Genomic DNA, 27,033 nt, shown 5'->3' with positions numbered 1-27,033 from the left:
CTGTTTACATCTTAGTAGCGTTTAAATGATATTTGGCATAAATGTCGAGTTCCCCCATTTTCTTTATTATTCTGCTACAGCTAATGTCCATCACCTGAGCTCAATTGGAAAGACAACCAAAAAGCTTTACTCATGCAGCCTGACAATGCATGGAGTGTGTGGAGGGGTGCATGTTCTGTCCAAATGCTTCTATACTGGTTGAGTATGCAAAAACAATTGCTGACATACAGTATTGTTGTGGAATACGTACACCAGCCTCAGGGGTGACAGTATGGGCGCATGCCTCCTTTCAAGTATTCAGTCTATGTATAATATGAAGTTTCTTAAGATAAAGTTGAGGGGACGTAGAAGCAAACCACATCTGCATCAGGTTTATCATCACAATTACAGTATACAGAGCATCCAGAAAGTATTCACAGCGCTTCACTTTTTCCACAATTTATGTTTCAGCCTTATTCCAAAACTAGCATGTTGCCCATGGGGATCCATGGGCTCTAGGTTGGGTAGTGTTAATAAAGTAGTTATACCATGGTCATTGAGAATTCCATGTCTAAGTCAATATAATATCACTCAGCTCTGATCGTCACCACAGCAACGCGCAAATCAGTTGGCACAGATCAGCTGTGTTTTGACAGGTGAATGACAGAAACGCGATAAAACATGGATTTCCAAGTGAATTTTAATATTTTTGGCCAAAATAAAACATTTGAGGAATGGAAAGAGGAGGAGAGCAAACAAGAAGAACAGCAACAGCATAAAGATTTAACATCGGACAAACTGGAAAAGACTGAAGACGGGAAAGAAGAGAACGGTTGCCAAGGATGAAAATATCTTGAGACTGGCATAAAAAAGTCCCAAATATTTACGCATTTTTATCAAGTTCTGTTAACTTAAGCAAATATTTGTGTGTTAGCTCACTGTGTGGGACCATGGTATAAGCAGATTAAACAACGAGAAGCCGTGCATTATACGGTTTGAATGCACGACGCGGAGTAACACCACGACGCGAAGCGGAGTGGTGTTTTAGACTCCACGTCGTTCCAGCAAGAGTTCCAGCAAAGCTAATGTTTAAATAGATGTAATCTGTTTTCTACTGCCTGAATAAGGGGCCAGCAACATCTTTCAGTTACCCCCATTCAGGATCTCCACAACAGATCAACCTCTGTTCAAGCATCAGACCATCTATCAAGTTTGAAGAAGAAGGGCGGGGGAGTTCACTTACCTGCATTTGTTTTTAATTAGTCAAGGTTAATTTTGTGAGCTAAAGCTTTATCAAGAAGCAATGTGAATTTCTTATTTGCTTGTAACTTGACAAACTGAGAAAATGTAAAAACCAATGCAGTGCTGCATCTTTCAAGATCATTTTGTGTTACACAGCCAGAGAATCAGAGTACAGTAAGCAGATTGCTGAATGACCATTTGCTACTGCAGCCAAATTTCAAGAAGCATGCAAGATGATTTTAATCAAATCACAATCACATTAAGCTATTGAAGGTATGCATTTACAGTGTCCATCGTTCAAACAGTTACATGATAACATTAATGCTGCATCACAGAGTTAACTTGGAAATATCATAGGAAACCAAGCAGAGACAACAGAGGTGATGGAGGGAATAAGAGGTGGGTCTATGCATAACCAGTAGGTTGTATGTGTTACACTCTTATGATTTGATTTAATCAAAGGAAACAATTCCTTTTTACCCAGGTGAACCAAATTATAAAACAAAATACCACGATACATGTCTTCAGTGGCTAATGAGAATGAAGCATTTCTCAGGTTCATGCATTTGCACAAATCATTGAGTTTTATATTTCAAAAAATTATATATGTCACAATACATTTATTTGTATTGTGACATCCTCAAAAATAAATATAAAAGCAAACTCATCTGTCTATTTCAATGTCATCCAGGAGCCAACACTCCAAAAATGATAGAAGTTTAGTGACAAACACCAAGTGCTGGAATCAGCTCGTAATTCGTACACCTAATTCAACTAAACAATTCACTTTCAAATGTCAGATTTCCTTATCTCAATATTTTCCTGTTTTCAAGTACTTCATGTACCATAACATACAAAAATAGTCTTTTGGAAACACAAAGTTGTGATCCCTTTTAAGTTAACTGAAATACTCCCAATTCAATTACTCATGTTAATGGAAAAACAAACTTAAATCCACAACAAACATTCAGTTAGACTGCAAAACTGACATCAGGAGGTCCAAGATCCTAGCGGTGCATTTATACAAACCATTTGGCTTGTAAAAAAAATTGCACTTAAACAAAGGAGGTTTAAACAGTTGACATACAGGCTTATTCACAATAATGTGCTTTCCTCTCTTGTTTGGCTTAAACCAAGATGTTCTTACAGCAGCAGAATACTGCTTGGAAATCAAGTTCCTTTAGATTTATTCTTCCTTACTTTCTTTTTGGCATTATGCAATATCAAGAAGAAGAAGAAGGGGGAAAAAAAAACCCCACACATTGTCGTTAACATGTTTTGTCACCTGTTTCACCGTTGCCAAGACGACTGCCCCCCCCCCACAAAAAAAAAGAAGAAAAAAAAAAAAGAAAAAACATACTGGAAATTGAGAGGCTACAAAATATTCCTATAACATATGGACAGGACCTTGATAGGTACAACATAGTAATTATTATGTCAAGCCCACTCAAACTATTCAAGATAAACTGATTTCTCATCAGCTACATGAGAATCAAGTCAATGCTTCTCATAGATGGCATCATCTTGAGCTAGTCAGTGAGGTATATCAAGAAAAACTGCTCAAGAAAAACTAATCTTTGGTAAACAGTAAGTTGGACAGAATGTTAAATGGAATCATTAAAAATCTGGGGGGAGCGGGAACTCCAACAACAGCTTTGAAGAAATAAACTGCATACAGATGGAAGCCGACATGAATCTCAAACTGAAAATTAAATGAAAAATGGTTTAACCAATGGTTTAAAACCTGCGAAATAGGATTAAAATAATTTGCACAGATAAAAATGATGGAAAGCCAGCAAGCTGTAAATCTGTGAAAGCAAAATCCTGTTTACAAACAAAAATATTTTTTGGCCAAACTATGGAAATGTGACAAGGAGGTATCCAGAAAAGCAATTTTAAACTCTGGAAGTGTTTAGGTTTGGACAGTAAGATCACAGATTTCCTTGGTATAACAAAATCTGAGATGAAAGTGTTCAAAATAATTTAAATAACTAAAAGGGTAGACAAATTCATTTGTATATGCACTATAGATTGTATGGCATTTTAGATACACGAGAATAGTCACTGAACATTGTCTCCCCCCCCCAAAGATGCAATTAGTTCAACTGTTTGAAAAACAGGATTTTCCTTCCACAATAAAAGTACTAAAATTTTAACTCACCGTCTGCAAACACATAAGAAAGCAGTAAAGAAAAAAAAAAAAAAAGACAAAAACATAAACAACAAAATGTCAAAGCAATTATGGATGCTGGACATACAGAATAAAATATGTCTTTTACAGGACAAATGATTTTGGGGTGTTTAAGGGGGAGTGGTCTACAGTTACTCCAATGTAAAACTGTAAATAGCAAAATATGCATGAGATAAAACTCAGACAAATTTTAAAAAAATATTCTTAATCATTTAATGAATGAAAAGCATGGAAAAATTAGATGTGGAAGGTCCCTTACAGGGTATAGAAAAAATAGAAAAGGAAACTATATACGGTCTTATTGGAGACACATGTGGCCTACTTCGCTCTCCTGAAGAGAAAAGTAGCTTCTACCGTTTTAAAACTCTGCCATACCTTTAAGTGCAATGACCTTGCTGGCTGGATTCATGATGGCGCTGTCAGCAGAGATGGGCCTGCGAATGGGTGTATTGGGGTCAGCCATATCAATGATCACCACTTGAGTCTGCTCGCCCACCTTCTCCCGGATACAGATGAATTTATCAGATTCCATGGTTAAGGTGCTGAAACCTATGTTAGCTGGATTGATCCCCAGGTTTTGGAGCTAAAACAGAAAGAAAGAGTGGGGGGAGAATAAACGCAGTTTTAAAAGTCACAATACAATTCAACACACAATCAGCTGACAACAGTATTAAAGTTCACATGCCCATAACTTCAGATTGATCTACATTTTATGCAAGCTTTTAGTCAAGCATAAAGAGGCGCTTTAAGGTTGCACCAACTTTAAGTAGGTCTGTTAGAAAACTATCCAACCTTTTTATTTTTACAAAAACTATATGGATTTGAATCATGTGCGCTTGCATCAGCCAAGCTTGAACCTTCGTGCACATGCGTGAGTTTTTTCACGCCTGTCGGTTGTGTCATTCACCTGTGAGCAGGCTTTGAGTGAGCAGTGGTCATCCCCCCTCGGCGGATTTTTATTGTAAGGAAAATGTCTGAACGATTTGGAGCTTTGCTGCATCAAATTTTTCCAGAAACAGAGACAGCCAGGTGGACACCATTCTGAAGATTCAGACGGCTTTCAGGGACGATTCTATGGGGATCACACAGATTAAGGAGTGTTACAACCGGTTTAAGACGGCGCACATTGGCGGAGGGCTCGCCGCGCTCTGAGCAGCGATCGACAGGCTGAAACGACCAGATCACTTCCAAACTGAATGCTGTGTTGATCCTGGACGTCGTCTGACTACTACAGAAATGGCAGAAGAGGTGGACATACCACTTTTTCGGCACATTCCACTGTTACAGGAGTTTTTGTCATGAAAAGATGTGCGGAGGAATTTGTGCGTCAGGATGGAGCCGCTAATGGCGCGGGACAAAAGCAATGCCGTGATGAAGCCTCACAGGACATGCGGCATGTCCAGCTCGTCCACAATTTCTCGGATAGTCACACGACTGAAAAGCCACCGAAAGCCGTCTGAATCTTCCGAATGGTGCAAGAGCTGGACACGCCACAACATGTCCTGTGAGGCTTCATCACGGCGTTGCTTTTGTCCCGCGCCATTAGCGGCTCCGTCCCGACGCGCAAATTCCTCCGCACATCTTTCATGACAGAAACTCCTGTAACAGTGGAATGTGCCGAAAAAGTGGTATGTCCACCTCTTCTGCCATTTCTGTAGTAGTCAGACGACGTCCAGGATCAACACAGCATTCAGTTTGGAAATGAGCTGGTCGTTTCAGCCTGTCGATCGCTGCTCAGAGCGCGGCGAGCCCTCCGCCAATGTGCGCCGTCTTTAAACCGGTTGTAACACTCCTTAATCTGTGTGATCCCCATAGAATCGTCCCTGAAAGCCGTCTGAATCTTCAGAATGGTGTCCACCTGGCTGTCTCTCAGTTTCTGGAAAAATTTGACGCAGCAAACCTCCAAATCGTTCAGACATTTTCCTCACAATAAAATCCGACGAGGGGGGAGGACCACTGCTCACTCAAAGTGTGCTCACAAGCGAATGATGCAACCGACAGGCGTGAAAAAACTCACGCATGGGCACGAAGGTTCAAGCTTGGCTGATGCAAGCGCACATGATTCAAATCCATATAGTTTTTGCAAAAAATAAAAAGGTCAGATAGTTTTCTAACAGACCTCGTACATCACTAGGGACAACACACACAAAACACTTCAGTACACACCACCTCGTTTTTAGAAAGGAGGAACAAAAAATAATTCGTCCACAAGTGCTTTTTTTAAAGCACATTCTAGGTGGCAGTAGTTCCCCAAATCCTATCCAATCCAAGTAAGCTTCCATCTCTCAACATCACTTCCACAAAACATGGCGCCAGGCTTGTTCATGTGGACCAATGAGGCAGAAATGCTCTTAAATGTAATTTTGGAATATAAAGTCAACAATGTAATAGTATCTCACTAGGTGTGCTGACGAAACTCGTAACATCACAAAAAGCACAACCCGCTTATTTGAGCCTATACCAACAAAACTGTTTAAGGACCTGTGGCCCACTCTTGGGCCGACTGTGCTGGAAATTATTAATCTCATTAACCTCTGGATCTGTTCCGAATTGTTTCAGATCTGCAGTTATTAAATCATTAATCTTGTATTGTATTGAAAAAAAAGACTATAGGCTGATATCAAATACATCATATTGTTCTAAAACTCTGGAAAAAGTGGTTTCGCGGCAGCTTGTGGACCACTTTACTGAGAATGATCTTTTTGAGCCACTGCAGTCTGCCTTTGGAAAATATCCTTCCACAGAGACGGCTCTCACAAAAGTGGTGAATGATCTTCTGCTTGCAATGGATTTGGACACCACTACAGTTCTGGTGCTGTTAGATCTTAGTAGGGCTGTGCAATTAACCGAATTTCGATCGCGATATCAATATTTGTATCAAACGATCTCCAAACTCGTATAATCGAGTGAAACAATTTAAGGGCCTTTCATCAGGCCAATCCGTCAACGTGTGCCAAGATGCATGACGTCAGACACGTCGCTCATTGCTACGTCACACTCTGGCTGTTTCCACAACCTGAAAAAAAATTCAGCGATCGCCTTCTTGAATTTGCGTCGCCTGAACCACAAAAAAAAAAAAAAAAAAAAAAAAAAAAAAAAAAAAAAAAAAAAAAAAAAAAAAAAAACAAACAGTAGAACAATTCTCCCATCACCCTGCTGGGAGAAGCTTTTTTTCAGCTACTTTTCAGAGTGACGCCGACTGAGGGAGGACCATCGATCGAACCGCGACAGCGAGCCAATCCGCATGGAGAAGCCAGCCTTCAGGCATCATTCCTGGGCAGAGGGAGGCAGGCAGCCGGGGTGATGGAGCAAACCCACTCAGACCGAAATCTCCCACTTTTTGGATATATGCGAAGTCCCAGTTTGCCCAATGGAGTTTAGTTCTGCAGCTTTACCGAGATGAGAATAATGTAAAAATAAAACGTGATGTTTACTGCACTGCTGTGAAGGTTTAATGATTGGCTAACGTTAGCTTAGCCTTTTAGCACAGTTGATCTGAGTGAGCGCTTTAATTTGTAAATGGTTCAGTCTTTTTTATTTTTACCAAATAAAGCTACAGCTTTTTTCAGACACCACACAAGCTCAACTTTAACTTTTTTCGGGCGTTTTTTCCCCATTTTTTTCCGCTTTTATATATAAACTGTTTAGTGTTTCTTTATATTTAAAGAAATATTTTTATTTGTCCTAATCAGAACATTTGCTGTGCAGACAACCAAACTTCCATTGATGAGCTGAACACCACAAAGTCCAGTCGAAAGAAAACATCTCTGCTTTTCAGCAAAACCACCAGAGTTCAAAGCTGCAGAAGAGACCTTCATCTGGTCCCGAGAATTCAGCAGAACATCACCTGCTTCTAAATAAAAGGCTCTTTCAACAGCAACTATTTTATTATTTTTAAAATGCTGTTTTTTTATATTTTAACAATAAATGAACGGATAAATTTCTCCAAAAGGAGAAAAGAAGACGTGGTCAAGGGAATGATGACAAAAACACAAACTAATGAACATAAATTGATACAAAAACAATGCCGCTGCACTATGTCCTAGTAGCACAAGTCAGGGAGATGCCCAAAGACACTGACCAACTGGTCAGTGACAACAGGGAAGGGAGAGGAAACAGAAAAATAATATATAATTTTTAATATTTACTTCATTTTATGTTTTATACTGGTAAGGTACAGTACATTTTCAATTTGGAGGTTTTGCGCACATTGTCTATAACTTTTTTTTTTTTTTTTAGAGAGAGAGAAATGCTGAATAAATGCATTGTGTAACTAAAAAAAAAAAAAAAAAAAAAAAAAAAAAAAAAAAAAAAAAATCGTTTGAATAATCGTGATTTCAGTATTTACCTAAATAATCCTGATACTGATTTTTTCCATAATCGAGCAGCCCTAGATCTTAGTGCTGCGTTTGATACCGTGGATCATCATATTCTACATGATAGGCTGGAGAATAATTTTTGGATTACTGGCAATGCCCTTGCATGGTTGACATACCTGACTGGTCGTTCTCATTGTGCTTTGTACAATAACACTACCTTTAACCTTAGTGACATGAAATTTGGGGGTTCCACAGGGGTCCGTCTTATGCTCCCTGCTTTTATCCCTTTCTATAGCACCCCATAGGCATATAATGCAGCATTTTGGTATTAACTTTCACTGCTATGCTGATTACACTCAGTTATACAAGATGATAACTGCTAGTAATCTTATCCACATAAAATCCTTAGAAGATTGCCTTGCATCAATGAGAAGCTGGATGTCTAGCAGTTTCCTACTTTTAAACTCTGATAAGACAAATGATTTCCTGGTCCATTGAGACATCGGCATCAATTTGACCAGTTAACACCTAGCCTAGGCTCGTGTGTCATACATCACACTGACAAAGTGAGGAACCTTGGGGTAATTTTTGATCCTACGTGGCCCTTTGGCCTCCACATTTGAAATATTAATAGGACTGCTTTCTTCCACCTGCGAAATATAGTGAAGATTCGTCCCATCCTATCTATGGCTGATGCTGAGACCTTGATTCATGCGTTTGTCTCTTCCAGATTGGACAACTGCAATGTTCTATTTTCTGGTTTACCGCAGTCCAGGCGGACAGGAAGCAGGAAGTTTGGCCACATTACACCCATTTTGGCATCCCTTCACTGGCTTCCTGTCCCTGTGAGATCAGATTTTAAGGTTCTGCCACTAACTTATAAAATTGTTCACAGACTGGCACCTCCATACTTAGCTGACCTAATTAAACCCTACGTACCAGCACGAGCTCTACGTTCTCAGGATGCAGGGCTACTTTGTGTCCCTAGGGTGAATAAAATGTCTGCGGGTCACAGAGCTCTCTCTTATCAGGCATGTACATAACTGGCATTCATGGTGCTTGTGTCATGCTAAAAATAAATGATGTGCAGCAGAAAACAAAAGGGAAGCACCTCATAAGAGGATGGCAATGACAGATTGTAGGAAAAGTGTTTCCTTCTGCTGTGCATCAATGATGTTTAGCACACACGAGCACAATGAGTACCAGTTATGTGCACCCCTGCTTATGCCCGTTTTGTGGAATGATCTCCCTGCATCAATAAAACAGATTCTGTTGAGACTTTCAAGTGCAGACTTAAGACCCATTTTCCCTTTTGCATGGCTAGCATACTGGCATAGTATGTTACTATGCTTTTTACCCTTTTAAATTCATTTTATTAGGAAACGGAGCAGCCTCAACTTTATCTCAAGTCTGGTTCTTTTACTGAAGCTTATGGCTGTGCGATCACCTTAGTTGCTTAATGCTGACAAAGTAGACTATTTGTTGACTTTGTGATGCCTGATTCGTTTTTTTTCTCCGTTTGAGGTGTGGCTCCATCCAGAGATTGTGCGGTGTCTACTTCTGCAACCCTCCTGTCCACCAGCAAAATTTCCTGTATATTTATTTTTTTTAATTGTTTTGTCAATTGTGTCTGTAGCATCCACTTTGAGTCTGGTCTGTTTGAGGTTTCTTCCTCAAATCAGAGGGTGTTTTTCCTTACCAATGTCACCGGTGTGTTTGCTCTGGGGGTTGGTAAGGTTAGACCTTACTTGTGTGAAGCACCTTGAGGCAACTTTGTTGTAATTTGGCGCTATATAAATGAAAATAAATTGAAATTCTCAAACAACTCACCTTCTGTCAAAGGAACATAACCGAATCCGATCAGGACCATCAACACACAAGATGCATCCCATTCCAACAATCCTGCTGAGAGCACAGGGCTCACAGGGATCACCTATACCCAAGCCCTTTTCAGTGATGATTAATGAATGTCCTTCCTAATGTTCAGGCATTAAGTTTTACATGTACAATGCCAAGTGTTCACTATTTCTACAAATATGTTTGCAACAAAATTCTCATGGTCATTTAGTTTAAATTAGGGGTGCTGAAGATAAACAGTTTTATTTGCACATAAAGACTCCTTATTTCAGTTTTTTATTATTTCAGTTTTTACCATTTATATGGGTGTGAAGAACTTTTTTGCACATTTGCCTTCAAATGCTTACTGGCAAGCGAAATGTTTTTTTTTTCCCAGAATAAACATTTTTGCAAAGAAATGTGTGCAGTATGAAACGTGAACATATAACTGTTTTCATGTTATTTCTGAACATTAACCAAGAACAGCTTGGAGCAAGAAACTGATGCCACTTCATTTTGTGTGTAACATGTCATAGCCCCACATTAGTTTCCTTCCCTCTCCTGACATTGTTCTTTTCATGTATCCTGATACTGGATGAGGACTCTCCTGACCCTCTTCATGGTTGTCATCTATTGTGTCTTTAGATGCTTCACAGAAATTATGCAACACGAAGTATGCATAAATGACAAAGGGCAGTTCTTGTAAACTGATGTCCATGGCTCTCCTCAAAGCTCCAAAATGAGCCTTTACCCTTCCAAATGCACACTATTACTAGGGATGCACTGATGCCGATACCAGCATCAGGTATTGGCCCAATCCCGCATTCATTTACTCATACTTGTAATTATAAAACTTCTGTTACTCTGGCTCCCCTTTACAGCAGCATGATGTCAACCTCTCAAAGGGGGATTTTCACGCACACGCTCCATAATTTCCAGACTATAAGCCACTACTTTTTTCATACATTTTGTACACTGCGGCTTAATAAATGATGCAGCTAATTTATGGATTTTTACAGGCTTACATGTAATTTACTCAAATTGAAATACATCAATGTTGTCCACTGAATGGCTGAAAGCCACAGTCCTCATGCAGAGTAAATAATAAAGTCTTACCTGTTCGTGGAATTCATCATCACATGATCCTGAAGAAAAATTATCCACATAAAGCCTCCTGAGTTGGAAAAACATCTGAAAATACTTTAATTCCTTGTTGTGGCTGAAAATGTTCCTCTAGCCGTGGTCACAACCTGCCGTACTTGCACGTGCGTGCAGTCTACTTGCAAAAACGTGGGCTAAATTTGGAGATCCGTACGTCGAAGTACTGCCTCAGTACAAATTTAGGAGCACGCAGACATGCCGTAGAGATTTTAGTGCATGCAGAACTTTCGCTGTGGTCAGGCTGCAGATTCACCAGCAATACAGATGACACACGTTGTGAGTACTGCCTCAGTACGGATTCAAAGCAGCACATTTTCATTCAATTACTATTGAATTAACCAAATCCGTACGGAGGCAGTAGGCTACTCACCACATACTATGGAATTAAATTGTAGGTATCAGATCTTGAAGATTGTGATACACATATATAAATTAGATTTAAGTTGAAATTTAAAAAGCTGGTAATCAAGTGTGTAGTGAATATATTCCTCTATCAGTGTTTCACACCTTGTGTGACTTCTCACTTATTGTCAACTCTCTTTATCGTTACATTCCTAGAGACGTGCGTTGAACGTACTCCCTCCCTCCTCTTTCTACTGTCTCCGTACGTTGCCACAAAAACGTAGTGGCCGTGGCATCCGCAGAAAACGTATGGCAAAAAAACAAAACAAAAAAAAAAATGCACGGTGGGTTGTGACCGGCGCTTCTGTGACTTTGGCACTTTGTACTAGTTGCATTGTCAGAACTCATTGTCAGATTACTGTTTCAGCTGCATGTCCATCAGGTTGGTGAGTTTCAGCCCTTGGTGTGGGTGTTCAGGTCAATGGGAGACCGGCTCGGTCCGCTACAAGTGTAATCTGTTTGCGGAATGTCTGTGGCCCTGCGTTCGGACCCTCCACTCAGCACCAGAAATTGAGTCACTGCGCCTTGTTAACAGCTCATTTACCACAGGCAACCGGTCACTCTGTCTGAACACCATGAAATTATCCCATGATCCACAAAGAAAAAAATAATGTTAAAATTACTATTTTTTGGCTCTGCTTAGAGAAGAGATGCCACGTGACACCATGTGTGTGTGCTCCTCAATATTACATGCTCCACCTATGAAGAAAAGTCATTTACGGTATGTGTATATTACTGATACGTATTTAATTAAAAGCTAAAAATATAATGCAATGCAAAAATACCCTCAACCGTATGAGCCCTGTATACTTTAGAATTTGCAGTTGTTTAATTAATCAAGATCCTGTTGTCTTACATACAAATTGCACATGTTCAATGAAGCCCCTATATCAGTCAATCAAAAACTGAAGTCATGCAAATCAAGGAGTATTTGTAGATCACCCTCTTTTGCTGGTATTAATGAGATAAATGTAACTCCATAGGAAGTTAGCAAGCACGCTAACGCTGCAAAATGTGTTATCAGGTTACAATAAGAGCATTTTCAGAAGTGTTTATTTCTCGCTATCTTTTACATAATATGACAGAGGATATATTTACACACAAAATTGAGTTTTGCAGCTAGCTACCAGCCTGTGACATCACCATGCTAACGTGCGCAAAATAAGTTCAGAGGTGTTATTAGGTTCAAAAAACGGTGGTTTCGGTTTTAGAAGTGTTTATTTCTCGATAGCTTTTACATAATACAGTGAGGAAAATAAGTATTTGACCCCGTCAGTTTTGCAGATTTTCCCACCTACAAAGAATGGAGAGGTCTGTAATTTTTATCATAGGTACACTTCAACTGTGAGACAGAATCTAAAAATCCAGTAAATCACATTGTATGATTTTTAAATCAATTTGTATTTTACTGCATAAAATAAATATTTGACCCCCAGAAAAACAGAGCTTAACAACTGGTTCAGAAACATTTGTCTGCTATTACAGAGGTCAGACGTTTCCTGTAGTTCTTGACCAAGTTTTCACACACTGCAACAGGGATTTTGGTCCACTCTATACAGATCTTACAGATTTTGAGTTTCAGGTCCCACCAAAGATTTTCTACAGAGTTCAGGTCTGGAGACTGGAAAGGCCACTCCAGGACCTTGAAATGCTTCTTACGGAGCCACTCCTTAGTTGTCCTGGCTGTGTGTTTGGGGTCATAGTCATGCTGAAGACCCAGCCATGACCCATCTTCAATGCTCTTACTGAGGGAAGGAGGTTGTTTGCCAAAATCTCGCAATACATGACCATCCATCCTCCCTTCAATACGGTGCAGTCGCCCTGTCCCCTTTGCAGAAGAGCACCCCAGAGTATGATGTTTCCACCCCCATGCTTCACAGTTGGGATGGTTTTCTTGGGGTTGTTCTCATCCTCTAAACATGGTAAGTGGAGCTGATTCCAAAAAGCTCTATTTTGGTCTCATCTGACCACATGGCCTTCTCCCATGCCTCCTCGGGATCATCCAGATGGTCACTGGTGAACTTCAGACGGGCCTGGACATGTGCTGGCTTGAGCAGGGGGACCTTGCTGCCCTGCAGGATTTTAAACCATGACAGCATCATGTGTTACTAATGTAATCTTTGTGACTGTGGTCCCAGCTCTCTTCGGGTCACTGACCAGGTCCTCCTGTATAGTTCTGAGCTTTCTCAGAATAATCCTTACCCCACAAAGTGAGATCTTGCATGGAATCCCAGACCAAGGGAGACTGACAGTCATCTTATGATTATTCATTAGAAAGTGGAAGAAACAACAGTTGTCTTCTACCAAGCTGCTTGCCTGTTGTCCTGTAGTCCATCCCAGCCTTGTGCAGGTCTACACGTTTGTCCCTGGTGTCCTTAGACAGCTCTTTGGTCTTGACTATGGTGGACAGGTTGGAGTGTGATTGATTGAGTGTGTGAACAGGTGTCTTTTATACAGGTAACAACTTCAAACAGGTGCAATTAATACAGGTAAAGAGTGCAGAATAAGAGGGCTTCTTAAAGAAAAATAAACAGGTCTGTGAGAGCCAGAATTCTTGCTGGTTGGTAGGGGGTCAAAAGCTTATTTTATGCAATAAAATGCTAATTGATTATTTAAAAGTCATACAATGTGATTTTCTGTTTTTTTTTTAGATTCTGTCTCTCACAGTTGAAGTGAACCTATGATAAAAATTACAGACCTCCACATTCTTTGTAGGTGGGAAAACCTGCAAAACTGTCAGGGGGTCAAATACTTATTTTCCCCACTGTATGAGAGACATACAGCAAAGTTTTGAAGAGACCAGCCACTGACATCACAGTGCAGCTCTACTCTGATTGGCTGTCATTCACTGCTGCTCAAAAACAAAGCAGAACAGATTCAAGAGACGATGTGACTTTTTAACCTCTTAAAATATGTCAAGGTTCCTTTATTTGTACCAAAAGGTAAATTTGGTTTGGCAGTGAGTCACTCCATTCATAATCACATAACACATAAATACCGATAAAAAATACCATAAGTATAATAAAAATACAATGAGCAGTGCAAGTACAGGCCAACAGCATGGCACCCAGAAGAAAGTCACAATGCGTGTGCCATCTCAATGCAAAATAGCAGATAAATTAATTAAATATACATTCAAAGTCATCTGTTAAGAACACTAATAGCAGCAGGAATAAAAGTGCTCTTGTAGCGCATAGTTCTGCAGGAAGGAGCTTTATACCTCTGTCCGGAAGGGAGCAGTTCAAACTGATCAAAAAGAGGATGTGAGGCGTCCTTTAGAACGGCCTCAACCAATCTCTGGACCTGCCTCATGTACAGAGAGGTTGGATACAGCTGAGACTCTCCTCCAATGATTTTGCTCGCCCATTTTACAATCTTTATAAAATATACAAAAGTGGAGAGATAGCACTACCTTGTTGTGACCCGGTGGAGGACTGGTCTGATCAGACAAAGTTAGAGTAAATGGGGTCCATTTACTCTAACTCTGTGTGTCCTGTTAGTGAGGAAGCTCAGAATCCAGCCCACAAGATTGCAACTTAGGTTAAAATGTTGTAAAAGTCTTGAGGCTAAAATGTGGGGCTGAATTGTGTTAAAAGCAGAAGAAAAATCAATGAATAAAAGTCTGGCATGTGCACCTTTCCCTTCAAGGTGTCTGAAAAGTAAGTTCATTAAAGTGACTGTGGCATCCTCGACCCCTCTATTTGGCCTATAGGCAAATTGCATAGGGGTCCAAGTTGGCACCTACTTGATTAATAATTTCAGTTCTCACCATTTCTCAAAGGTTTCATGACAATGGACGTCAAAGCTATAGGCCTAAAGTCATTTAGAACTTTTGGAGTACAATTTTTGGTGGCAGGGACAACAGCAGCATCTTTCCACACTTTTGGCACAGTTTGCATTTCCAGAGACATATTAAGATAAACTGGAAAATAGGACTCAGCTCTTTAGCACAATTTAAGAGGCGACTGCAAACATCAGGGCCCTGACGTTTTGGTTTGAGGGCACAAAAAGATTCTTCTACCTCTTTTTGAGAAATAAAAAAGTGCTGACTGTCTTTCACTTTATGCTTTATTTCCTTAATCTCTGAACTGTGATCTGATATATCAAACCTTGTGTAAAAAGTATTCAGAGCATTTGCAAATTCAACATCTGTCTGAAAGTTCCTCAACAAGGTGATAGATCTGGACTTGGTCTCCTGAAGCCCCGCTATCGTTTTCATACACGACCAAGCAGATCCAAGATTTTTATTTGCCATCTTTCCCTATATTTTCCCTGCATAATTTCTCTTGGCCTTTTCCAGCACCATTTTCACTTCTTTAGTAGCATTGCGTAATTCCATGACTGACCCAGATCTATGAGCCTCTCTCTTAGATTGTAAACTGATTCTCACAGACTTTGTGACCCAGGGTTTGTTGTTAGGATATATTTTCACTTTTTTCGAAGGAATCAACATATCCCTACAATACACCACATAAGAACAGATCACATCATCCAGGTTATCACCACATGCTTCTTTAAATATGTCCCAATCAGTACATTCATAGCACTCCTGAAGGCAAAGCACTGCATCACTATTCCAGTCCTTAATTTCTCTAGTGGAGACCTTCTCCCTCTTAAGCAGAGACTTATAGTAGGGCAGCAGGTGCACAAAATAGTGATCCCCAGATCCAAAGAGGAGGCAAGGACACATACTTATAGCCTCCTTAACAGACCCGTAACAAAGATCGATAGTTTTAATCCCGCCTGGTAGGGCAGGTAACGTACTTATACATAATGGGGAGAGTCTTATCCAAGGACACATGGTTGAAGTCACCAAGCAAGAAGATTGGAGTGTCAGGGTTAGTGAGACAGTTTCTGCACCACATCAAAGATGGCAGAACAGGCAGAGTTGGCATTAGCTCTTGGATGTATGTAAACCACAGTGATGAAGAGCTGTGGAAATGTACTACAGCTTTAAACAAAGCCTCGAGGCAAAGAATTTGCCTAGAACATTTTTGTAATCGAATTACTCGAATCGTTTCAAGCCCTAGTTCAGGGCTCTCCTACTAACCAATGTCACAATGTCGCTGTGCCAAGACTTGACATTTTGCTGAAATGGCGATGGGATGTGTCCGTTTGTTTTTATCAACCTTGTAAGTTTTGTTTGTTTTTTATGTTGGTGGACAAGTTCCCTGCATGTTTTTTTTTTAAATCCCTCTAAGATCCAGCATTTCAGCTGGAGGTTGAACATGCACACCTTGCAGTCTTTTTTTTTTTTCTCAAGTTACAGTGTTTGTGAAGCATTGTGTGTTGCCCAAAAAAAACAAAACACTCCGTGCGAGTCTGAGCAAGACACAGTTGAAAGAGTGGACTTTTGCAGAGAGGATCTTTTGGAAACTGTAAATGTGGCCAGGAACAGAGCTGTAGCTGTGTGAGGGGCTCCCTTCACACCGGGCATAGGGACAGCAGCCGGCCGCTAGGCAACCAGTCACTCCCCACGTAGAGTGGACCACGTGTTTTTTAAAAATAGATAAACACACTGCTTCACTTTAAATGCGCAGTAGGTCTATTTCAGATGATCAACGTGGACCGTCTTTCTCTTAAAAGGCTATCTTTTACACTGTGTGTCACATTAGAAAGGTGTAGGTATCGTTGCTAATTTGATATAGTTATTATGCTCTAGTCTTTTTTTTTGTTTTTTCTGGGGACGTTGCATTGCCACACATCGGCCTGGCATATGTACTACAACGTTAAACAAAGCTTTGAGGCACAGAATTTGCCTCGAATATTTTTTGTAATTGAATTATTTGAGTTACTCGTCTAATCTTTTCAGCCCTACTTTGAGCTTGTCCTGAGTCTGTGTCCCAAGAATGTTTCCTATGAATGTGAAGACTGCGGCAGTAATAGAACTGGACTTATGCTGAACACAGACAGACGGACGCCAGGTCTTCGCAATACCCGATGGCAATATGTTGGCCACAGGTAAAAAAAATAGTGTGGAGAGTGAAAGGCTGTTTTGCTCAGTGTCACAAATTGTAGATGAAAACAAAAACAGGCTCACAGCTGATAATGCAGAGAAGCTTCTTTTCATCAAAAAGAATCTGCCCCTCACATATTCAAAAAGGCTTCGTGCTCACAGACGTAAAGACGAAGTTTAGTGTCACCTGGTGGCCCGCACCATCGGCCTTTTTTTTTTAAACAAAATTTGCAGGAGTGGATAAAACATCTCTACTTTATATAACAGCTCGCAGAATTTTGAGGAAAACACAAGCGTCATGTACGCTTCCTGCACGTTTTACTACCACATCCATGAAATAGTATTTATAGTCACAAGTGGCCTGAATATTTAATGAAAAACACCCCTTTTGATTCAGGTAAACGGTGGAACTGGCTGATGGTTGCTTATTCCAACATGTGTGCCATCCACAGCACCAAGACACTGGGGGAGGCCATGCTCGTTCAAGTTCTCCACAACTGAATGCACTGTATTGGGGTCCCAAGTACACAGTTATAGCTTTACACACCTGCTGTACAATTTTGAGATGACCTCTGCCTTGACAATCCAATACATTTGCCATTTTCATAATCTCCCCTCGTCAGCTAAACAGTAAAGCATGCAGGCAGCTTCTTTTTTTTTTACAACACTGACCGATGATCGCATAACAATAGACTGCCCTTTAAGGTGAGGACGCAATAACTCAGACACCGGAGAACCGGCACATATGGAAGTTTTCACGGCATTCCTCCGGGAGCACAATTTCCGTCTCAAAATTCTCCCACCAGCTGGCAGTGCGTCCTGGTCTGACCCAGAACCGGTGTCTGTGTCTTTGATGGAGAACCTGCCTCGGACATGGAATGGCAAGGTGGCGGAAAATAACAGTCCTTGATGTCATCCTTCACCTCTGTTCTTGAATGTGAAGGAGTATCTGGGCTTGTAAAAACATGCAGGCAAAAAGTGCCTGTAAAAGAGACAGCGCCAAAACAGTTGTGAGGGCATCCATACCGTTTACAAATGTAGACACAGGTCGCATATGTGACATAAGAACGTATTTTGTCACAGGCAGTGACATTTCAAAAATGTAAAACCCCGGTTATTGATGTCCTCGTAGAGACACATAAAACAGAGTATTCGCAAATCTTCACTTTGGTCAGAGGTTTTTAATGCCGTACATCTGCACTTACATGTGGATGACAGGCCAAATTGTAGAAAAATATCTGTTTTTCAATTAGGCATGGGCTGGTATGACATTTGGACAGTATGATAACCGTGTGCAAAAATACAGCGGTTTCACGGCATTATGTCTAGCTTTAAAATGTGCTTTAACAACATTATGGTTATTTGCATATGAAGCACACGTGATTCAGGCGCACTATTGACACGATGTCTACCGCTACGAGCCCAAAACCACTGATAACTTTAGAGAAAATACCAAAATAACAGTCACTCTTTTAGACATGTAGCATCTGCCCCGTGGGAAACATGACTTACTTGCTTAGGGAGAAACGTGGCTGGAATAACATCCGGAACTCCAGATGCTCAATACTTTTGGCTTGAGGGGCTATTCTGCAAAAAATAAAACGAAAAAGCCGACTTGGTCCTTTAAGACCGAGGGGGGGGGAAAAAAAAAAAAAATTCAGCACAGGCTTCGCCTCCTTCAGCCATGATGCAGAGCTAGCTAACGTTAGCTCCCTCTTTGTAAACAGAGGTGAGCGCCATGGGGAAAGGTGGCAGCGTCGCCTCCGCTCTGCCTGTCAAGAATTCTCATAGCTAAATTTTGGTTTGGTTTTGATACCATGGCTTTTTCATACCACGGAATACCGTGAAACCGGTTATCGGCCCATGTCTATTTGTGATATACCCTGCTACATGTGGACAAGGTTTTAATGGGGGAAGGGGGGGTGTTTAAATAATGCTTTTTGTTTCAATTGACAACTCTTGCTGCGGCCACATTTCCTTGTAACTAGCCAAGTTTAACAGCTCGTTAAGGTCTTCGAGCACATGTTTGACTGCAAATTAAAGGCAAGTGTACACTGAGATTTCAGCACTCTTGTAAAGCCCCTTTCACACCGGACCTGCTTCGAGTTGCTTCCTTTGGCGTCATGACAATGCAGGAATGTCTGCATCAGGTGCGTGCAGCAGGGGGGCAGAGAGGAGGTGAGAACACAGGAGAACCTGCAGGCAGTCTGCCTCTGTGCAGAGAATGTGCACAGTTGCACAGTTTGGCTGCAGCCAGACTGCGCACTCTGATTTCTCTTCTAGTTTGTATTTGTTCTTGTGCAGGGCTGCGCTCTCATTTCTGTTATAGTTTATCTTTTTTCCTTTGACCGCGAGGTGCATGCACGAACAAACAGTCCATGTGTAAATGTGGAGATGTCTCGAGTTATACTTGATGTGGACATGTTCTAGCTGTTTCTGGCAATCAGTCTGTGAGCAGGACATACGTTGTATGCAAGTTACGCGATTGTTGGCACACGTTTCTTGTAAAAACACAAGTATTTATTAATGTGTTGCAGGTCTGCAACTGTGCTTTTAGTAAAAAAAAAAAAAAAAAAAAAAAAAAAGCAAGGACACCCCAAGCAGACTTTGAAAAGAAAAGTTTAAAAATGTGTTTATAAAACTCTCCACTTTGCTCCCTGTGTCACTTGTCACCAGGCTGTGAGACATCTACACTCAAACACACTGCCCCCATTCTCCTCCTGAAGCAGAGCACAGAGGAACAGAGAGACTCGCTGGCAGAAGAAGCAGGAAAAAGAAAGAACATTCTAAAAATCTATTTTGAGTACAGTAGATTTATATCTTGCATCGAGCCTTGATATTTCATCAGGACCAGCGTCAGCACAAAACCTGCCTTTTGGCAGTCCAATTGAAAGAAATGTGTAACAACGAAGGAGAACTTTAATCCCATATCAGGCTTCTCCGGGTGTGTGGAACATGCCACGGTCATCTGGTATGAGATCTGGGTCAGCAAGAAGGAGGGTACAGATCTCCACGTGGTGTTCCTGGATTGCAATTGCTTTTGGCTCAGTCCTTCACAACCTTGTGGGGACAGCTTTTGGCTACTTCAGCTTCGCAGAAGGTCTCATATCCCTTGGCAAGGCCTCCTTTCAGAACATGCAGCTCAGCTTGACAACAGCAGAATACACGACAGCATGGCAACACCTGGAAGTGGGAATCATGGCTGGCTGCACCATATCCCCACTGGCCTTCAACCTCGCTATGGAGGTCACCATCTAGGTCTCTCGATGGGTGGTTGGTGGACAGCGGATATGACGAGGGCTGAGGCTGCTGCCAGTAAGCACCTACATGGATGACCTCACAACACTAACCATAACCAAGGCTTTCACTGTATAGCTACTTAGAAAGCTCCAGGAAGCCATAAAACTGACTTGCATGAAGATCAAGCTGAGCAAGTCCAGAAGTATCTCCATTGTCAAGGGGAAATTGTCAGACCACCACTTCCACATTGTTGAGGAACCCATTCTAACAGCCTCCAAGAAGCCTGTGAAGAGCGTAGGTGGGAGGTATGATGCCATCGCCAAAGACAGTAAGTACAGCAGCTCAGGAAGGAGGTAGCCAGCCACCCGGAAAACATCGATAGAACCCTGCTTCTTGGCAAGCTGGAGCTCTGGTGCATGCAGCACAGACTACTTCCATGTCTCCTGTGGCCGTTTACCTTTTATGAAGTCCTGCTCTCAAAAGGTGGAAAAGCTGGAGAGTCTGGTTAGCTCACACGTTAAGGAAGTGGCTTGGCCTTCCCAGATGCTTCAGCAGCATTGGGCTATACAGCAAAAGGATGTTACACCTGCCCATTTCCACTTGTACTCTTGAGTACAAGTGGTCAAAGCCATTTAAAGATGTTACTCACTCTTGAGTACGTGTACCAAAGTTAGATTGGCAATGATGCTACTGGATTCGTGTGATCCATTTGCAGCCCAAACTGCTCCCATCCTGACCACTGGGAGAAGTGGGACACCACTAGCTGCAACAGAGCAAGCAAAGGCAGCACTACGACACAGGGACCTTGTGGGTTGAATGTAGTGAGGGGAGGAGCCGTCTTGGAGCCAATACACCAGCATGGAACAAGGCCCCTCCATTTGCGAGATGCAAGCTGGTATGTCGGGAAGAGAAAGCGGGAATGTGAGCGCAAGCTGTGGCGCAAGCAAAGCAAGTGCAATGGATGGCATGGGAAGGAGTGGCGAAGAGGAAGATCTCCTCGAAAGGGCTGTGGGAGACTGAGGCATTCAAGGCGAGCTTTACCATCACGGCTGCCTATCATGTCCTGCCCTCTACCACCCTAAGCCAGTGGTATGGCGAAGACCCTACAGCACATCTTGGTAGGATGCAAGACCGGTGCAAGGCTGGAGGCACAACGAGGTGCTCAAGTGTACTGCAGCAGTCCTGGAAAGTCGACGGACAAGCATGAACGCTCTTCCTGCCCCACCATCCCGTTGGCAATCAGCACCATTTGTCTGGAAAGGTGAGGAACAAGCTAGCATCACCATGAGACCAGACACTGGGCAAAGCACGGGACTGGAAACTGTAGGCAGACTTCGGCAAGAAATTCTGCTTTCCAGCTGAGATTGCATCTACCAACTTGTGACCAGACTTTGTTCTACGGTCGGCCCCGCTCAAGCTCATTTACATCATTGAGCTCATGGTGTCCTGGGAGAGTGCAGCGGAGAAGGCCTACGAATTAAAGATGGGGTACGCTGAACATGCAGCTGACACAAAACAACACAGCTGGAAAGCGTAGGTACACTTGGCGGAGGTAGGCTGCAGAGGATTCATAGCCACAACAACAGCCAGACTACTTAGGGATATGGGAGTGAGAGGGAAGGCACACCGGCGTGTAGTCAAAGAACTTTCCAGAGTTGCTGAGAAGGGGAGCTAGTGGCTATGGATGAAAAGAAAGAACTCCATCTGTGTCTTCAAGTGAGTTGATGTCATCTAGGGAGTGAGCCTGGGATTGACTGCTGAACCCTTTGGAGGTGTTGTGGGCCCATCAACAAAACACCCAAGGAGCGTGCCCACTTGACAAACAAAAGGATGACCACCGCAGTCTTTTTTTTTTTTTTTTTTTTTTAGGGATAACAATATCTAGTCCTACATAGATCAGATCTGGTTCTTGTTTCAAAACCAGGACAGTTAGGGAAGCATATGAAAATGATTAACACTCTAGAGCTTATCAAACATGTAGGGTGTTATGCTAATTTGGGTAGGGTAAGGGCAAAGAAAAATGTGCAAAAGAAAATACAACAAACACTCAGCACTACAGTATTAACAAGAGTCCACAGAGCACAACATCCCCTGTTGGCAAATGCTGCTTTAGTACAAGTGCTTGCTACATTCTGGTAATATTTCTTGGTATGAGATAGATGATTTCAGAATGCAGACACCAATTCATGAAACTGGCAGTTTCTAGATTTGTTAATCAAGTGCCATAACTCTGGTAAAATGGGACCAACCTGAACAATATGATAATATGCATATTACAAACCTATAACAAAATTTGTCACTGACATTTGCCCGCTGGCCCAGCGGCGATTTGGCCCACTTTCGTGCCAGAACAATTTGTAAGATGATGGCCCACTCTGCCACTACAAATATTCGCTAAATTCTATTTATTTTACCTTTTTTTCCCCAGCGGCAAATTAAATTTCTTCACATCTGTGTCAACCTTCAGCAGGTCCACCATGTTTGTTGTTCTCACACCACGCTCCCGCAGAGTCCTTGTGCACGCTCCGCTGAGGAAACCAATTTCCAGGTCAAAGAATGTATGTTGTCCGTCCATGCATAGAACAGGGTTATTCAGGAGAATATAGTTCAGTGCAATTTCTCCTACATTTTTTTTCCTCCCCTCCCTATACAGGGTTCTCACCAGTATTATAAGAGTGTAACGGCCCGTTACACTACTGCCTGAAAAAAAATTATGCTGCAGCTGAGCCATTATACTGTTTCCGAGGGTGTGTAGTGGGAGAATTATCATTTCTCTAGGTTCACTGTGGACCTGCTGGTTCTAAATCAGAACCAGCAGGTCCACAATGAACCTAGAGAAACCTTTTTTCATCAATCTCAGTCAAAGCCATTTAAAGTTGTTACTTGTGACTCACTTTTCTGTTGATTAGAGTTGCTACTGGACTCTCGTCTGTAGTGGGGAAAGGAGAGGATCGTTTCACACCTAGGGATGGGTACTGATAAGATTTTATCGATATCGATGCCATTATCGATTCTACTTATCGATCCAATTCCTTATCGATTCCCTTATCAATACCTCGTGAATTTTGTACTAAAAGTAGCCTTTACAGGTTTTCTATGTATTTCATTGCATCTTAAAGTAAATAAATAAGAAATTGGTCACTGTATCCTTGATCTGTGGACATAAATAAAAATAAACAAAACGGTGTTCGCTTTGAAGTTATTAATTAAGACTGAATTCTATCATTCTAACTTGACTCAGAGAGCCGCGCAACGTTTGGAGCTGTGTGAACAGAACGGAGGACGATTCTCGTTTCTTTCTCGCAACAAGACAGGAGTCCCAGTTAGTAACTTTAATCCACACAAAAGTGACTCATTCAGGGATGAAAGTGGTGAAAAACAAAAAAAAGCTGAAACCCAAAATGACCCCTCAACACCACCCACATGAAAATGTTTCAATTCTAGAAGCTCTGAAATGAAATCTGGGACTATTCCAGGTGATAAACTGGAGTGAGTGCAGCATCCATTTAGGTGAGAGAGAGAGAAAAAAAAACAAAAAACAACAACTTTCCTTATTCAAATTCATTCCAGTAGTATTCCGCTCTTACTAGGATGCAGCAGTTTTCCAGCTTGGCAGATAGTTCTGGAAGAAATCACTGAAGAAATGAGCAAATTGAAAATATGGTTTGACCCTAAACAAATTGTCAAACTTAAATAAACAGGGCTGAAATGGAGGTGTAAGAGTCACTGGGTGTTCAGAGGAAACATTTATTTCTGTATGTACAACCCCTGGCAAAAATTATGGAATCACCGGCCTCGGAGGATGTTCATTCAGTTGTTTAATTTTGTAGAAAAAAGCAGATCACAGACATGACACAAAACTACAGTCATTTCAAATGGCAACTTTCTGGCTTTAAGAAACACTGGTGGCCATGTGGTTAGTGCACTTGGTTTCAGTGCAGAAGGTTCCCGGTTCAAATCCCACCCCTGCCACATTTCTCCATGTAATGTGGAGTTGCGTCAGGAAGGGCATCCGGCGTAAAACCTGTGCCAATTCAACATGCAGATCCACCTTGGATTTGCTGTGGCGACCCCGAATGCAAACAAGGGAGCAGCCGAAGGAACTTACTATAAGAAATCAGGAAAAAAAAAAAAAAAAAAAAAATTGTGGCAGTCAGTAACGGTTACTTTTTTAGACCAAGCAGAGGGGAGGGAAAAAAAAAAAAAAAAAAAAAAAAAAAAAAAAAAAAAAAAAAAAAAAAAAATTATGGAATCACTCAATTCTGAGGAAAAAAATTATGGAATCGTGAAAAACAAAAGAACGCTCCAACACATCACTAGTATTTTGTTGCACCACCCCTGGCTTTTATAACAGCTTGCAGTCTCTGAGGCATGGACTTAATGAGTGACAAACAGTACTCTTCATCAATCTGGCTCCAACTTTCTCTGATTGCTGTTGCCAGATCAGCTTTGCAGGTTGGAGCCTTGTCATGGACCATTTTCTTTAACTTCCAAAGATTTTCAATTGGATTAAGATCCGGACTATTTGCAGGCCATGACATTGACCCTATGTGTCTTTTTGCAAGGAATGTTTTCACAGTTTTTGCTCAATGGCAAGATGCATTATCTTGAAAAATGATATCATCCCCAAACGTCCTTTCAATTGATGGGATAAGAAAAGTGTCCAAAATAAACGTAAACTTGTGCATTTATTGATGTAATGACAGCCATCTCCCCAGTGCCTTTACCTGACATGCAGCCCCATATCATCAATGACTGTGGAAATTTACATGTTCTCTTCAGGCAGTCATCTTTATAAATCTCACTGGAACGGCACCAAACAAAAGTTCCAGCATCATTACCTTGCCCAATGCAGATTCGATGCAGACTAACAAGCAGATCTGATTTGATGCAGGTGTTAGTTTTGGGGATGAAAATTTACAGGGTGATTCCATAATTTATTCCTCAGAATTGAGTGAGTCCATATTTTTTTCCCTCTGCTTGGTCTAAAAAAGTAACCGTTACTGACTGCCACAATTATTTTTCCTGATGTCTTATAGTGTTTCTTAAAGCCAGAAAGTTGCCATTTCAAATGACTTTAGTTTTGTGTCATGTCTGTGATCTGCTTTTTTTCTACAAAATTAAACAATGAACATCCTCCGAGGCCGGTGATTCCATAATTATTGCCAGGGGTTGTATTTATTTATTTATGTATGTTCATTGTTAGTTGCTTTTATATTTTCTGTTGTGTTTCTATTCAGGTTCTTTGTCTCTTTCTCTAAAATTGTATATAATCATTAGATTATTAATATATAAACAAAAATAAATTTAAGAAATATTACAATTTGAAAACAAATGCACTCGAACGTGATGACAGCTGCAACTGCTTAATGCTAACTTTTAACATTTAAAATGCCATAGACATGCTAACATGTTAGCATCGCTCCCATTTAAGTTATAAAATACATCAACTGTTTCAGAAGACTATAACAGGTCGGTTTAACAGAAAAGGTAAATAATACAGACGTATGCTCTTTAGGGTTTTAGCGGGGAAAATTAAGCGAAAGAAAGGAAGAATAAATGAAGCAATAGATCGAAGCATTGCTTCAATCTGCGAACCACTGCTTGGATTGGTTCAATGTTCAAAGCAAAGTCGCGCTGCAGAAAAGTTGAATACGGACCCGCTGCAGGGTCTGTAATCAATGTAAAGAAATCATTTTCCTGACAAACACCCCCAAAACAACGGCCACTCTGAAGGACCGATACCAGAAACCGTTAAGCACAAAGCTTATTGATGTTGGTAGATCGAATCATTTCTTAATGATACCCGAAAGGAACCGGTTCTCGATACCCATCCGTATTCACACCGTAGTGTTTTTTGTTTTGTTTTTTCTCATTCCTCATAATGTGCCTTTTCGGTGGGAGGTTCTCTGGTGTGGAAAGGGGGGGAACTTTATCCCCAGCAAATCGATGGACAGTATGGAAAGTTATTGGGGGGAAAGTATTTCTGTAGCCAATAAAGTTTCCTGTAGTGAGCCATGCACCAAAGTGGGGAAAAAAGGTTCTCCTGCAGCGAGTCTCACACCAAGATAGGGAAAAGGTTTTCCTGCAGCCACTGAAGTTCTCCTACAGCGAGCTGCGCACAGAGCACTGCATGATGGGGGAGATTTGGAGCAGCCTCCCCTGGAAGATTTTTTACATTTATAACCTTCTGAAACACTATTGCCTGCATTTTGAGAGCCCACGTTTGTGAAGTAAAGCCATACTCCTCTGTTTTGTTTTTTATTTCTGGGGACATTACAGCGCCACACACAGGACTGGCATATGTACTACAACATTAAACAGAGCTTCAAGGTAGAGTTTGCCTCAAACATTTTTTGTAATCAAATTATTCGAGTTACTCAACGAATCGTTTCAGCCCTAATTTACGTAAGCAGTATTAAGCCCAAGTGTATGATTCCCTAAACTAGAAGGTGACTAGCAATTTTCTGCAATAATAGGGTTCACATTACTGAAGTTTCTGTTCAGCTGCACTGTGTCCACGTGGATCGCCTATGATCCATTGCGCGACAAGCAATATCACATTTAAAATATGACTGAGTAACTGGGAAAAATGTTACCAAACCCCCAAGGACAAAACAACCAAATGCACTGGTAATCTCAGGAGTCCCAGCTGCTTTTTTAACCCATCTTACTTTAAAAAGGAAAACAGCAACTTGCTCAGCAAA

At 41.2% G+C, this 27,033-nt stretch overlaps 1 protein-coding gene across 2 annotated transcripts in view; it reads right to left on the bottom strand.

Annotated features, from left to right (window-relative positions):
* Window positions 1–27,033, bottom strand: part of cltca (clathrin, heavy chain a (Hc)) — an 89,927-nt gene that overhangs the window by 49,139 nt on the left and 13,755 nt on the right. The window contains exons 2-3 of one of the 2 annotated variants that reach the window (XM_034179003.1): window positions 3,788–3,995; window positions 3,383–3,385 (exon numbers count right to left, since the gene is read on the bottom strand). In XM_034179003.1, the coding sequence (XP_034034894.1) occupies window positions 3,383–3,385; window positions 3,788–3,995 (211 nt within the window). The remainder of the gene's footprint in view (window positions 1–3,382; window positions 3,386–3,787; window positions 3,996–27,033) is intronic. The other variant, XM_034179004.1, reaches the window with a different exon arrangement.

The sequence above is a fragment of the Thalassophryne amazonica genome, chromosome 9 (genome assembly GCF_902500255.1).
Source record: "Thalassophryne amazonica chromosome 9, fThaAma1.1, whole genome shotgun sequence".
Taxonomy (NCBI): domain Eukaryota; kingdom Metazoa; phylum Chordata; class Actinopteri; order Batrachoidiformes; family Batrachoididae; genus Thalassophryne; species Thalassophryne amazonica.
The sequence above is the reverse complement of the archived record's forward strand: the minus strand, read 5'-3'. Positions and strand labels throughout refer to the sequence as shown.